A 12,684-nucleotide genomic window follows, 5' to 3' on the forward strand; every position below is an offset into this window, starting at 1 on the left:
TATATATATAACCATATATATTATATATATACTAATACTGTGTATTAGTGTATGTGTATATATATGTACTGCCCAAGAGGCCACATGTTTTCTTTTTTAACAAATCTGCTTAGTGGCCAGGTACGATGGCTCACACCTGTAATCCCAGCTCTTTGGGAAGCTGAGGTGGGTGGATCATGAGGTCAGGAGTTCAAGACCAGCCTGGCTGATATGGTGAAACCCTGTCTCTACTAAAAATACAAAAATTAGCCAGGAATGGTGGCATGTGCCTATAGTCCCAGCTACTCAGGAGGCTGAGGCAGAGGAATTGCTTGAACCTGAGAGGTGGAAGTTGCAGTGAGCCGAGATCGTGCCACTGGGTGACAGAATGAGATTCTGTCTCAAAAAAAAAAAAAAAGAAAAGAAAAGAAAAAGAAATCTGCTTAGCAACTTGCATTTGACATAGGTGGTACCATACACAGGTTGAAAACAAGACCAATCGAATTAAGTGACTTGGGTTTTTAAAAAATTATTCTTCTGTTTACAGAAATCTCAGCATATTTGAAATGTTGAGACTTCTTGTTGAAACCCACCAAGCCCAAAAAGCAAAAAGGAGAAACCATTTCAGAGAAATTAAAGCATCAACAACTGGTGTTTATGCAGGAGTCACAAAGTGCCCAAACAGCCACATATATCTTAGTTTCATTCAAAACCTGGGAAAGCAAATCAATGGAAGATAATGGAATGGGATTTTTTATATATATATATGTATACATATGTGTGTGTGTATATACATATACACACACATACATGCACATACATACTGGCAATATTCTGGGCATATATATACACATATATATTAGTATATATGCTTATTATATATTATATATTAGTGTATATAGTATTCTGGCAATATTCAGAATATATATATGTGTGTGTGTGTGTATGTGTGTGTGTGTGTGTGTGTGTGTATATGTAGTTGTTTTGCTTTGAGACGGAGTCTCTGTCGTCCAGGCTGAGGTGCAGCAGTGTGATCTCAGCTCACTACAACCTCCACCTCCTGGGTTCAAGCGATTCTCCTGCCTCAGCCTCTCTAGTAGCTGGAATTTACAGGCACACGCCACCATGCCCGGTTAATTTTAGTATTTTTAGTATTTTTGTATTTTTAGTTGATGCAGAATATATATACATTCTGGCAACATTTTTCCAGTCTCAGAGGCATAAGCGATCTTCTTGAATACTCATTCAGTATTTGGCTGTACTCTGTAAGACACCTGGATGCAGGTGATACTATTTCATGAAGGTGGTACCAACTAATGTAGTACTAGGTAACACTATGGTCACTGGCTAAAAATGAGAGTCATCAATTACTGAAGGAAACTTCTACACACCTGGTGTGACATCTCAGTTGTGAGATGTGCAACAAATGCTTGATAACAATTAATTATAAATTTTGTGATGATGAATTCTTTTTTTTTTTTTTTACTTTTAGTTTAGCTTTAGGGGTACATGTTTGTTACATAGGTAAACACATGTCATGGGGTTTTGTTGTACATATTATTTCATCACCCAGGTGTGACGCCTAGTACCCAATAGTTTTCTTTTCTGCTCCTCGCCCTCCTCTCACCCTCCACCCTCCAGGAGACCCCAGTGTCTGTGGTTTCCTTCTTTGTGTTCATAAGTTCTTATCATTTAGCTCCCACTTACAAGTGAGAACATGCAGCATTTAGTTTTCTGTTCCTGCATGAGTTTGCTAAGGATAATAGCCTCCAGCTCCATCCATGTTCCTGCAAAAGGCATTATGTCATTTTTTATGGCTGCATAGTATTCCATCGTGTATATGCGCCACATTTTCCTCATCCAATCTGTCACTGATGGACATGTAGGTTGATTCTGTGTCTTTGCTACTGTAAATAGTGCTGCAATGAACTTTCGCATGCATGGGTCTTGATGGTAGAATGATTTATATTCCTCTGGGTATATACTCAGTAATGGGATTGCTAGGTTGAATGGTAATTCTGCTTTTAGCTCTTTGAGGAATGGCCATATTGCTTTCCACAGTGGTTGAACTAATTTACACTCCCACCAACAGTGTATAAGTGTTTCCTTTTCTCTGCAACCTTGCCAGCATCTGTTATTTTTTTGACTTTTAAATAATAAACATTCTGACTGGTGTGAGATGGTATCTCAGTGTGGTTTTAATTTGCATTTCTCTAATGATCAGTGATGTTGAGCTTTTTTTCAAATGATTATTGGCCGCATGTATGCCTTCTTTTGAGAAATGTTCATGTCCTTTGCTCACTTTTTAATAAGGTTGTTTTTCTCTTGTGTTAGAAACTGCAATTACTTTTGTACCAATTTAATAAATTGGTTCAATTTCCTTATAGATGCTGGATATTAGACCTTTGTCAGATGCATAGTTTGCAAATATTTTCTCCTATTCTGTAGGTTGTCCATTTACTCTGTTGGTAGTTCCTTTTGCTGCACAGAAGCACTTAAGTTTAATTAGATCCCACTTGCCAATTTTTGCTTTTGTTGCAATTACTTTTGGTGTCTTTGTCATGAAATCTTTGCCTGTTCCCATATCCAAGATGGTACCGCTTTGGTTTTCTTCTAGGGTTTTTATAGTGTTTATAAATGTATATAGTATATACATTTAGGTCTTTAATGCATCTTGTGTGATGAATTCCTTTAAAAAGTTACATTAGATTAAAAATGAGGTTATTCTTATAATAATATTAGAATAATATCAACCTCAGTCTTCTATATTCTTAGGTGCTTTCTTGAATAGGAAGGAAAGGGGATAAATTACAAATAACTCTCTGGAAATTATGCCAAATTCAGGGTATATTTACTGAAGAGTGCAACAAAGACATCTCATAAATCAAGAAGGAACAAGAGACCACTAGCCTTGATGTTCCCATATCTTTCTTCAAAGGCCCTGTCTAAATCTTTTTTTTTTTTTTTAAAGGATTCTGTGGTTTTATTGATTCAACACCATAAATTACATTTTAGAAATTAAGGTATAGTTTACACACAGTAAAATTATATATATATTTTATTATACTTTAAGTTCTGGGATACATGTGCAGAACGTGCCGAGGAGCTGCTAATTGCTAATGAGTTCCAAAGTTGATGCATTTAATCTCTTCTTATTTGTTTTCTGCAACCCTCAGGTAGAAATGTCAATCAAGACAGAAACACCAAAGGTGGGGAAAGAAAGAAAAGATGAGAGCAACAGTCTATTCCAGGCAGATAAACATCTCTTGAATAAGTGAGGCATTTCCTGCCCTAAGGAACATGTAATGAAATAAAATAGTAAATGAGTTCATTCTTAACTGTTTCTATCAGATTTTCCCATTCCCTTACTCAATTCTCTGTTATCTTCTGCTCTGTTTGGTCCTTGCCACTGAGAAAATCCGGCTGTTTTCAAATAACACAATTGGTGCTGTGTTTCAGACAGTCTTGCCATCTTGATGTAAATACTATCAATTGCAGCCTGTCATATCTTCCTCCAATGAATAAGTGAATTGCTTCCTCACACTGAAGTTCCTCTAAAGATAACACAAGCTGAGAAACTGCATCTCATATTAGGAATTCTAGCAGCAAGGACTCTAGGAGGCAGCCATGATATAGCATCACAATTGAGTATTTTCCAATTCCCCTAATTTAAAAAAATGTGTAAGAAACATAACTTGCTGTTGGACCTGATGGAGGAGAAGATCAAACAATAGTTAAATAAAATGAAAGTATTGTTGCTTATTCATCTGGCTGTAGAAAGAACTTCCACAATTTCAGTCTCAGTGGGGTATATGTCCCTGGATTTCTAAGTGTTTGTTAAACAACTTTGGTCTAACAAGCTCAGGACTCACACAGAATAACTACATCTATACCTGCACTCAACTAGATTTGTCTATGCATTTTCCACTCCCTCTTCTCTGTAGGCACAAAGCTAGTTTTTCAGAATCACCTCCCTGTCTCTAGGAAGAGTGGGGTTTAACCATACAGGGAGACAGATGCCTCCCACAGCCTTCAATATTTTCAAAGAAAGTTCTTAGTCATCTCTGAGTAACATAATCCACCAGGGAGTTTTCCCTACTTTCAAGTTGACATCCCCATGGTGACCATTTTAGCTTCTTTCTAGTACTGTTGTCACTGAACACTGGTTCCCTATCAGTGCTCATACAATCTTTGTTTGCCATTCTTTGACAATAGGGCAGAATCTGCAGTGAATGGAAACTACTGAAAGTCCCATTTGTTTTTCTCCAGTAAATTAAGAACCTGTAAATTATAATTTTGGTGGTTGTTGAGAATGCTGTAATCCCAACTAACTCCATATAAATGCGGGAGACTCTCTAGATATCCAATTATAATATTTACATATAATTAGTCTGTTGAGGAGTATCATCTTGTAGCAACACAAAATGGTTTTATTTTTCCCACTCTTTACTTTCAACTGTATTGGGTTGAATTCTATTTTCCTGCTGGGAAGCAAGTTCCTTAGCAACATCTAATTTCCTGTCATTTTCAATTATTAGTATAGTCTCGTTTGGGTGTTTAAGACCTGGTCTTGTTCATTTAAAACATATTAATCTCAAACTTGATTCAAAGTGTATCCTCCCTCTCCCGCAGTTATTTGGAGTGAATGTGTGGATGTGCATGTGTTTTTTGGGGATTCTCTGGTTCTGAGACCCTTCTCCTTCCCTTCTCTAGGACCTATTTCTTCTAGAGTTGGGGGCTGCGAGGAGGGAGGGAGGAGGCTGCGGCCCTTTTACATGCTTGCTGGAATGTCAGTGGTGAGTAGGTCTCAGGCCACACTCACCCTGATTCTGACAAATCCTTTTTGATAGAGTATTCTCTGCTGAAATGGTGCTATTCATAGTTTTCTTGGGTGAGACCATTCCCCCACCTCCACAGCTGCAGAAGTGTGCTCTGCCTCCCTTGGCCTTGTCAGTGACATACCATAGCTGGGGCAGCCCTCAGAGCTTCTTCATGACAGTGATGGGACCACTGTGGTGTCTTCTGCCTCCTGAGAACTGAGCAGAACTGGATGGTGTGGGACTTTACCGTCTTTCTTGCAGGCACACTGCATTGGGTCTCACATGAATGTCAAGATTTTGCTGGGCATTAGACTTAACGTTCACGTGAACCTTAAATTTCAGAGGACATATGTTTAAGCTCCCCATGGTACACCATCCTCCTAGGCCTCCAGACACTCTCCCAGGGACTGTCAGTCCCCTGCTCTGCAGTGGTGGCAGCACCTGGGGGCCTGGATCCTGCTGCCCAGTAAGGGTCTAGTTGGGAAAGAAAGTGCCCTACTCCACTTCTCGCAGGTGCGCTCTCAGGGAGCAGCCTGCTGTCTTGACTTTGAGAGGAGGAAAGAAACTGCCCTTTCCCTCAAACACTGACCTCCTCACAATGCTGAGCATTTCTGATTCCCTAGTACACTGGTGGATGAGGTCTGGGGAGAGTGTGGCACAGGTGGTACAGGAGGAGTTTGTTGGTGGTAGGACAATTTGTGCTGCCTCTCACCAAGCCCTGTAAGGAGATGGTTGGCTTCAGCTGCTGGGGAATTTCTGTAGGATGTGGAGTCCTTACGTAACTTTAGTTTTCGACCAGAGCAGAGTTGTAGGATGCTGGAATATGACTTCTGTTATATACACATTACAACATGTGCCCAGAGAAAGATGCATGATGATATATAAGTGTATATCAAAGGCCCTGAAAAGACCAGGGTACCCCTCTCAAACATGATTTACAAAAAACCCACTAACCCATAACAAATTCAAAGAAATACAACACATTCTCGTTTTCCCCACGACCATGATATTTTTCCCAAATATGTGGGTGCCCTGCATTCCTGGTGCCCCAAACACATGTTTGTTTTGTTGAGGAGCCAGATAAAACCTCACAGTCTTACTGAGAAGTTTAAATGAGTGAATAAAGATGAAAGTACTCTTTGCGATCCACAAATATATCCTAGTACCATGATGACATATGATTGTATATGAAATTTTCTACATAGGAATATATACACCAAAAACCTTATTTTAGTTTGGTATGTGAAAAATAAGTTGGGATGTGAAAAACTCAATTTTACTCCATCAGTCTGGAGTACAATTTTTCATTTAATTTGTGTATGCTAATCCATTAAGATTACAGCTAGTCTTCAGCTAGACTGACTAGGTTTTAAGCCTGAATCCATGATTTTAGACAAGCAGCTTAATTTCTCTGAGCCTCACTTTCCTCATCCATAAAATGTAGATAATAACAGTATCTACCTCATGGAATTGTGAGAATCAAATGGGTTAATTCATATAAAAACACTTAACTCCTTAAACATATGCCTGGCACATAGTAAGCTCTCAAATATCAGTGGTTACTGCATGCTTACATTAACTACACAGAAAAATGGAAAATTTCTTATTTTTTCTGTATTTTGGATATTTTCAATAGAAATGAAGTAGATAAAACTAGTATTTACTTTGTGATCAAATTGATTTTTAAATATTTAACTTAAAGAGTTACCTGGGATGTGGGGTTAGAGTGGTATGAGAAATCTGTTGGTATGACCAGAGGCAGACTTCTTACTTGGGTTTAGGGTAGCAGCAGTACATTGTACCGACTTTTAACTCAAAGAGCAGGACAAGTTATCCAGGACAGACAGACAGAACAGTTGACCACACACACGACCACTCATATTTCCAAGACTGCGAGGCTGGAAGTTCATTATTAAGTAACAGACCTGTGTAACTCTTTCTTCCTATCCTAATTTACATGTGATCTCTTTCTGCTTCTTGAATATTCAGCTCCCCTCTGAAATGCTGCATGTTTGCAGATTGATACTGAAGGGAAAAGTTTGACCTAACGATTCTTCTCAAATGGCTTTTCGGTATTTCCTTTATTATCCCAGCCTCATTGCTTTCCTACCTTCTGATCATACACAGCCCTTTTTAGGTTTACTGGCTTACCCAACTCAAATAGAGTTAGTTGAATTTTCTGGAACCAGAGGCAGACCATTTATTACTTATTTCCTTACATCTTTTCTATTTTTGTCTTTTCATTTCAAGTTTTCACTCTATATTTGTCACAGGTGCGAGGTCTTAGAAGCCTTGATCTTCCCAGCAAATATTTGCCAGGTTGTAATTTTTTATTTGTTATCAACAGCCAAATTTAAACAAGGATAATCTTGTTCTAATTTGGTTTGCGGAAGACCTAGTCTTGGTATTTAGAGAAAGCAAATGTGAATTTCTGTTTTTTTCTTCAGTGTGTGTTATTCACTCATCCCTCATATACTGCAATTAATTTTTTTTTAAACAAAAATAATTTGGGGGCAGGAGAAACTCTATTTGGACCTGAACTTTAAACAGAAAGTATTTTGCTGAGAACAGTGAAATAGGTAGAGGGTTGGGGAGGAGGAAGGCAGCTAGGGTTCTGTTTGATAGCCTATTCCTGTTATCATCCTCTATCTCATTTTTCTCTACCTCAGGGGTGCTCCTGAACCATTCCAGCTCATTGAAGATGCCCCCCTCACTGCAGCAACCCTGAGTGACAGTTGCTGTCTGTGCATGGGTTCCTGTGGTGACCGCCTGCTATAGGCTGGAGTTGTAGATTGCAGGGGCACAAATCCTAGTTTTATGTGTATATGTTTGGGCTTCCATATGATGTACGTGTATATTTGCTAATTGCGGAGGCAGAATTTCTGATGCATGGCCAGGGTGGGAAGTGAGGGCGTGCTGCAGGTGGCTGTTGAGTATGTCAAGAGAGGTTTTCTCAAATCCTAATTGAGTTTCAGAATAGGCATCTCAATCAGAGGCTAAATTCAGATTGAAGTCCCTCAAGCAATATCTTTACAAAAGCACACGTTTGCATTCTCCTCATCCCTGGTTGCATCACAAGGTATGTTCCTTGCCTGTGGCTGCTGGCTGCTATTATATTAGAGCACCAGTTTCTCCTGACTTTCTTTTTATCAGAACCTGCAGGTCCTACCTGGCCAAAAAGTGTCAGCTCAAGTTGTGCCTCCTCCAGGAAGCTCTCTCTGACCACTTCAGTCCAGCACAATGTCTCAATATTCTAAACCAGTCATCAGCACACTACAGTTTATGGGCCAAATAAAGAAAAGTTTTGTTAAAATACACCTACATCCATTTGTTGTTGTGCATGGTTGCTTTTGAGACATAGTGGCAGAATCGAACAGTTGTGACAGAGACCAGATGACCCACAAGCCTAAAATATTTACTTTTTGGCTCTTTATAGAAAAAGTTTGCTGACCTCATTCTAAATTGAGGGGCTTAATGTATGTATCCTTCAGCATGACCTGCAGTGAATGCTCCTTATTTTTTGGTTTGCAAAACTTTCATTTTTAAATTCAGCATAGTCTTTCAGTATCTCCCAGACATTTTGGACACTGAACAAATAAACTCAAAATTACACTTGAAGATTGGGGTGAGTCTGGGCAAGGGACAAAGAGAACCCATAAAGCAATTTTATTTTTAAGAGACGAAACATTTATTTATTACTGTTGTCAGGTGTTTGCAGAAAATGCTCTCAGAGAATAGTTTTGTACCTAAACAAGTTCCTTCCAACCCAGAACTATTACTTGTTACTGACCTCAGTTTAAGAATGTAAATCTTATCACATTTTTCTAAGGATGTGTGAAGATATAACTTAATTAAAATATAATTTATATGGAAATTCAAATACACATACACAACATTAGAAGGTTAGCATTTGCTTTAAAAAATAATACTTAATGGGATCCTTTCAGACGCTCACGTGCTCCACTTTGTCAGGGTCTGACTTGCGATAGGTATTGAGGTGAGAAAACACTTAACTCAGTGATTCAAAGCTAGATTCATTTAGTTTTCTTCTCTCCTGCCTAGTGGTCAGCCCATTCCCAGGGTGGAGTATACTGAAGAAGAAACTAAAACTTGGGGCGTTGTATTCCGGGAGCTCTCCAAACTCTATCCCACTCATGCTTGCCGAGAGTATTTGAAAAACTTCCCCCTGCTGACTAAATACTGTGGCTACAGAGAGGACAATGTGCCTCAACTCGAAGATGTCTCCATGTTTCTGAAAGGTAAGATTTCACACAGGCTGTCTCTTATTAGTCAATATCCTCAATTGCCTTCCAAGGACACAGGTTGCAGCAATGGCTCTTTTTCCAAAAAAGGAAAAATAGCGATTTAAAAAAATAGTTGGCTTTGAGCCAACAATTAGCTGTGGCCACCTGTGGGAAGCAGAGCAGGGACTCAGCTGCTTTTGCAGCTCGGGGGCTTGCTGAAGCCTCTTTGTGGCTGGCTGCTGTAAATGTTAAGGCCCAAAGGATATTTGCAAGTTCAGCTCTGAGTTTTTCTGATCCAGGAGCTGATATGCTGGGCTATATGAGTATGAAATGACCTCCAAAGGTGCCTTTTTTGTGCATTGTTAAAAATTATGTACTGAATGATGAAATCTTATGGATAATGTTGAATATTAGTGACTTTCCTCTGGGGGAAATCAGGCAACTGTCAGAGGCGTTTGGACCAGAGCAACTCCATCTTGAATACGGGCTGGGTAAAATAAGGCTGAGACCTAGTGGGCTGCATTCTCAGGAGGTTAAGGCATTCTAAGTCACAGGATGAGACAGGAGGTCAGCACAAGATACAGGTCATAAAGACCTTGCTGATAAAACAGGTTGCAGTGAAGAAGCTATCCAAAACCCACCAAAACCAAGATGACGATGAGAGACCTCTGGTCATTCTCACTACTCGTTAAACACTAATCACAAGGCATTGGCGTGCTAAAAGACACTCCCACCAGTGCCATGACAGTTTACAGATGCCATGGCAATGTCGAAAAATTACCCTATATAACCTAAAAAGGGGAGGAACCCTCCGTTCTAGGAATTGCCCACCCCTTTCCCGGAAAACTCATGAATAATCCACTCCTGTTTAGCATATAATCAAGAAATAACCATAAAAATGGGCAACCAGTGATCCATTCCATAGCTCTACCTATGGAGTAGTCATTCTTTTATTCCTTTACTTTCTTAATAAACTTGCTTTCACTTTACTCTATGGACTCACTTTGAATTCTTTGCGTGAGATCCAAGAATCCTCTCTTGGGGTCTGGAATGGGACCCCTTTCTGGTAACAAAACTAGTCAATCAATTAACCAATTGATCAATACTTTACGTTATAATTTGTGTGTCAGGGATTGTACTTGTTGCAGATGTTACACTAGTGAACCCAGTGAGTCATACAGTGACGTCATTTCACACTCTACGTGGATCCCTTCACTGACAACACCTCCTTGGAACAACAGCTAGGAAATAGGCTTGTGAGGGGTTGGGGGAAGAGGCAAAGTTTCATGGAGGTCCCGCTTCCTCCTCTGTTTTTCCTTGTGCTTAAGTCCTTGGATTCTCTGCCCTTTTCTCTCTCTTCTTTCAAGTGCTACAGTTCCAAAAGCAAAAACTTCATTGCCTGCTCTCTTTCCTGGAACTTCCTTTCTTCCTTGTCTTCCCAGTTTCTATCAGTACTGTTTTCTCTGCACTCTTCAGGCTTGCCTATAAGGACTCCTCTGAATTTCTACCCACCTGATCCCCCAATCCCATACTCAGTCCTTCTTTGTGTTAGTGTCCAATTATAGCTGTAACACATTACCACAAACTTCGTGACTTAAAACAATACAAGTTATCTCACAGTTCTGGAGCTCAGAAGTCTAAAATCAGGGTGTTGACAGGGCTCATTCCTTCTGGTGGCTTCCGTGCCCTGGCCTTTCCCAGCTTCTAGAGTCCTCCTGCATTCCTTGGCTCGTGGACTCACCTTTCCATCACTCCAACCTCTTGCTTCCATTGTCACATCTCTGTCTCTGATTCTGACCCTCCTGCCTCCCTCTTATAAGGACTCTTATGATTATATGGGCCCCACTCAAATAATCTAGGACAGTCTCTCCATCTCAAGATCCTTAAGTTAATAACATCTGCAAAGTCTCTTTTGCCATGTAAGGTCACATACTCACAGATTCAGGGGATTAAGATGTAGGCATCCTTGGGGGGCCATTATTTAGCCTACCACAATCTCCCCCTGTTGCCACTTATGGCTTCATGACACGTGGTAAATCTGTCCTTTTCTTTCCATTCTACTGCTACCACCCAAATTGAGGTCCTCATCATTTTATAACCTTGATGCCTCTATTTTCTTCCCTTAACTCTCCACTGCCCATAAACATTACTTTCCAAAACATTACTTTTTATCTGACATCTCTGCTCAGAAACTGTCATTGGCTCCCTCTTGTTTTCACTGGGACTGGCAAACTTGTTTCGTAAAAGGCCAGATGGTAACTATTTTAGGCTTTTTGGGCCAAGAGGCAAAATCAAGGCTATTATATAGGTACTTTTATAGCCATTTAAATGTGTCTATTAAAAAATATAAAAACTAGCTGGGTGTGGTGGCTCTTGCCTGTAATCCCAGCACTTTGGGAGGCCAAGGCAGGTGGATCACTTGAGGTCAGGAGTTTGAGACCAGCCTGGCCAACATGGCGAAACCCAGTCTCTACTGAAAATACAAAAATTTTTGTATTTTCTGCAGTCGCAGCTACTTGTGGGGCTGAGGCACGAGAATCGCTTGAACTTGGGTGGCAGAAGTTATAGTGAGCCGAGATCGTGCCACTGCACTCCAGCCTGGGTGACAGAGTGAGACTCTGTCTCAAAACTAACAAACAAAACTATTCTTACTTACGGGGTGTGCAAAAACAGGTAGTGGGCTGGATTTGGCCTGCATGTGATAGTTTGCTGATCTCTGTTTTACATGCTCAAGTTTGAACAGCTCAGACTCAATCCGAGGCCCTGACCCAGGTTTCCAAGTTAGTTTCCTGCTGCAGCTGCCCTGTACAAACCTTCTGCCCTTGCTGTGGGCTCTCTTTACCTTTGCTGAAACTCTGCTCCTTACTAGAAAATTTCATCTCTTCTCCACCTACTCAAATTCTACCTGTTCTTCAGGACTCACAGCAAATCCTGCCTCCTTCATGAATCTTGATCATAGCAGCCACCATGATCTCTCTCACTCTGATTTCATTCTGTGTTATGTGTGAATATCATCTACTATGTTTGTTTTTGAGGAAAAGAGATTGAGGACTACGGATCAGAATCACTTAATGAGCACCTAATTACATCACGCCTTACGTTGTTGTTTAACTAGACTGTATTCTCCTGTCTTCTTCTTTGTTTCCCACAGAGCTATATGCATGTTACCTCTTTACCAAGAGCTCCTTATATAGAGATGGTTTTTTACTGCATTGTTCCCCAAACCCCAATAGTTAGAATATCACCTCATAAATATTGCCATATTTGCTCCCCAAATTAATATTCTTATGAGAGGCAGTATGGTCTAGTGGCTTGGACCATAGACCCTGGATGTAGAATGTCAGGGCTTGAGTCCCCACTCTGCCCCTTCCTAGCTATGTGATCTTAGAAGAGTCACTTTAACCTTTCTGTGTCTCTGTTTCCTCCTCTGTCAATGGAGATAGTAATTTTATCTACCTCACAAGGTGGTTGGGAGGAGAAATTAATTGATACACCTTAAAGGCCTAATGTACCTAACACACATTAAGCATAGCAGAGTCTTAGCTATTTATTTTATTATTGTTTTCCACAACCCTTGCTCAACTGGATATATCGCCTAGTTTGTATCACACACTGGCATGTAGATAGTATGATTTAAGTAT

At 40.1% G+C, this 12,684-nt stretch overlaps 1 protein-coding gene across 1 annotated transcript in view; it reads left to right on the plus strand.

Annotated features, from left to right (window-relative positions):
* TPH2 (tryptophan hydroxylase 2) overlaps positions 1-12,684 on the plus strand; it is a 95,800-nt gene that overhangs the window by 25,474 nt on the left and 57,642 nt on the right. Inside the window, exon 6 of the mRNA XM_011929346.1 lies at positions 8,862-9,058. Within this exon, the coding sequence (XP_011784736.1) occupies positions 8,862-9,058 (197 nt within the window). The remainder of the gene's footprint in view (positions 1-8,861; positions 9,059-12,684) is intronic.

This window comes from Colobus angolensis, unplaced genomic scaffold (genome assembly GCF_000951035.1).
Source record: "Colobus angolensis palliatus isolate OR3802 unplaced genomic scaffold, Cang.pa_1.0 Scaffold80, whole genome shotgun sequence".
NCBI lineage: Eukaryota > Metazoa > Chordata > Mammalia > Primates > Cercopithecidae > Colobus > Colobus angolensis.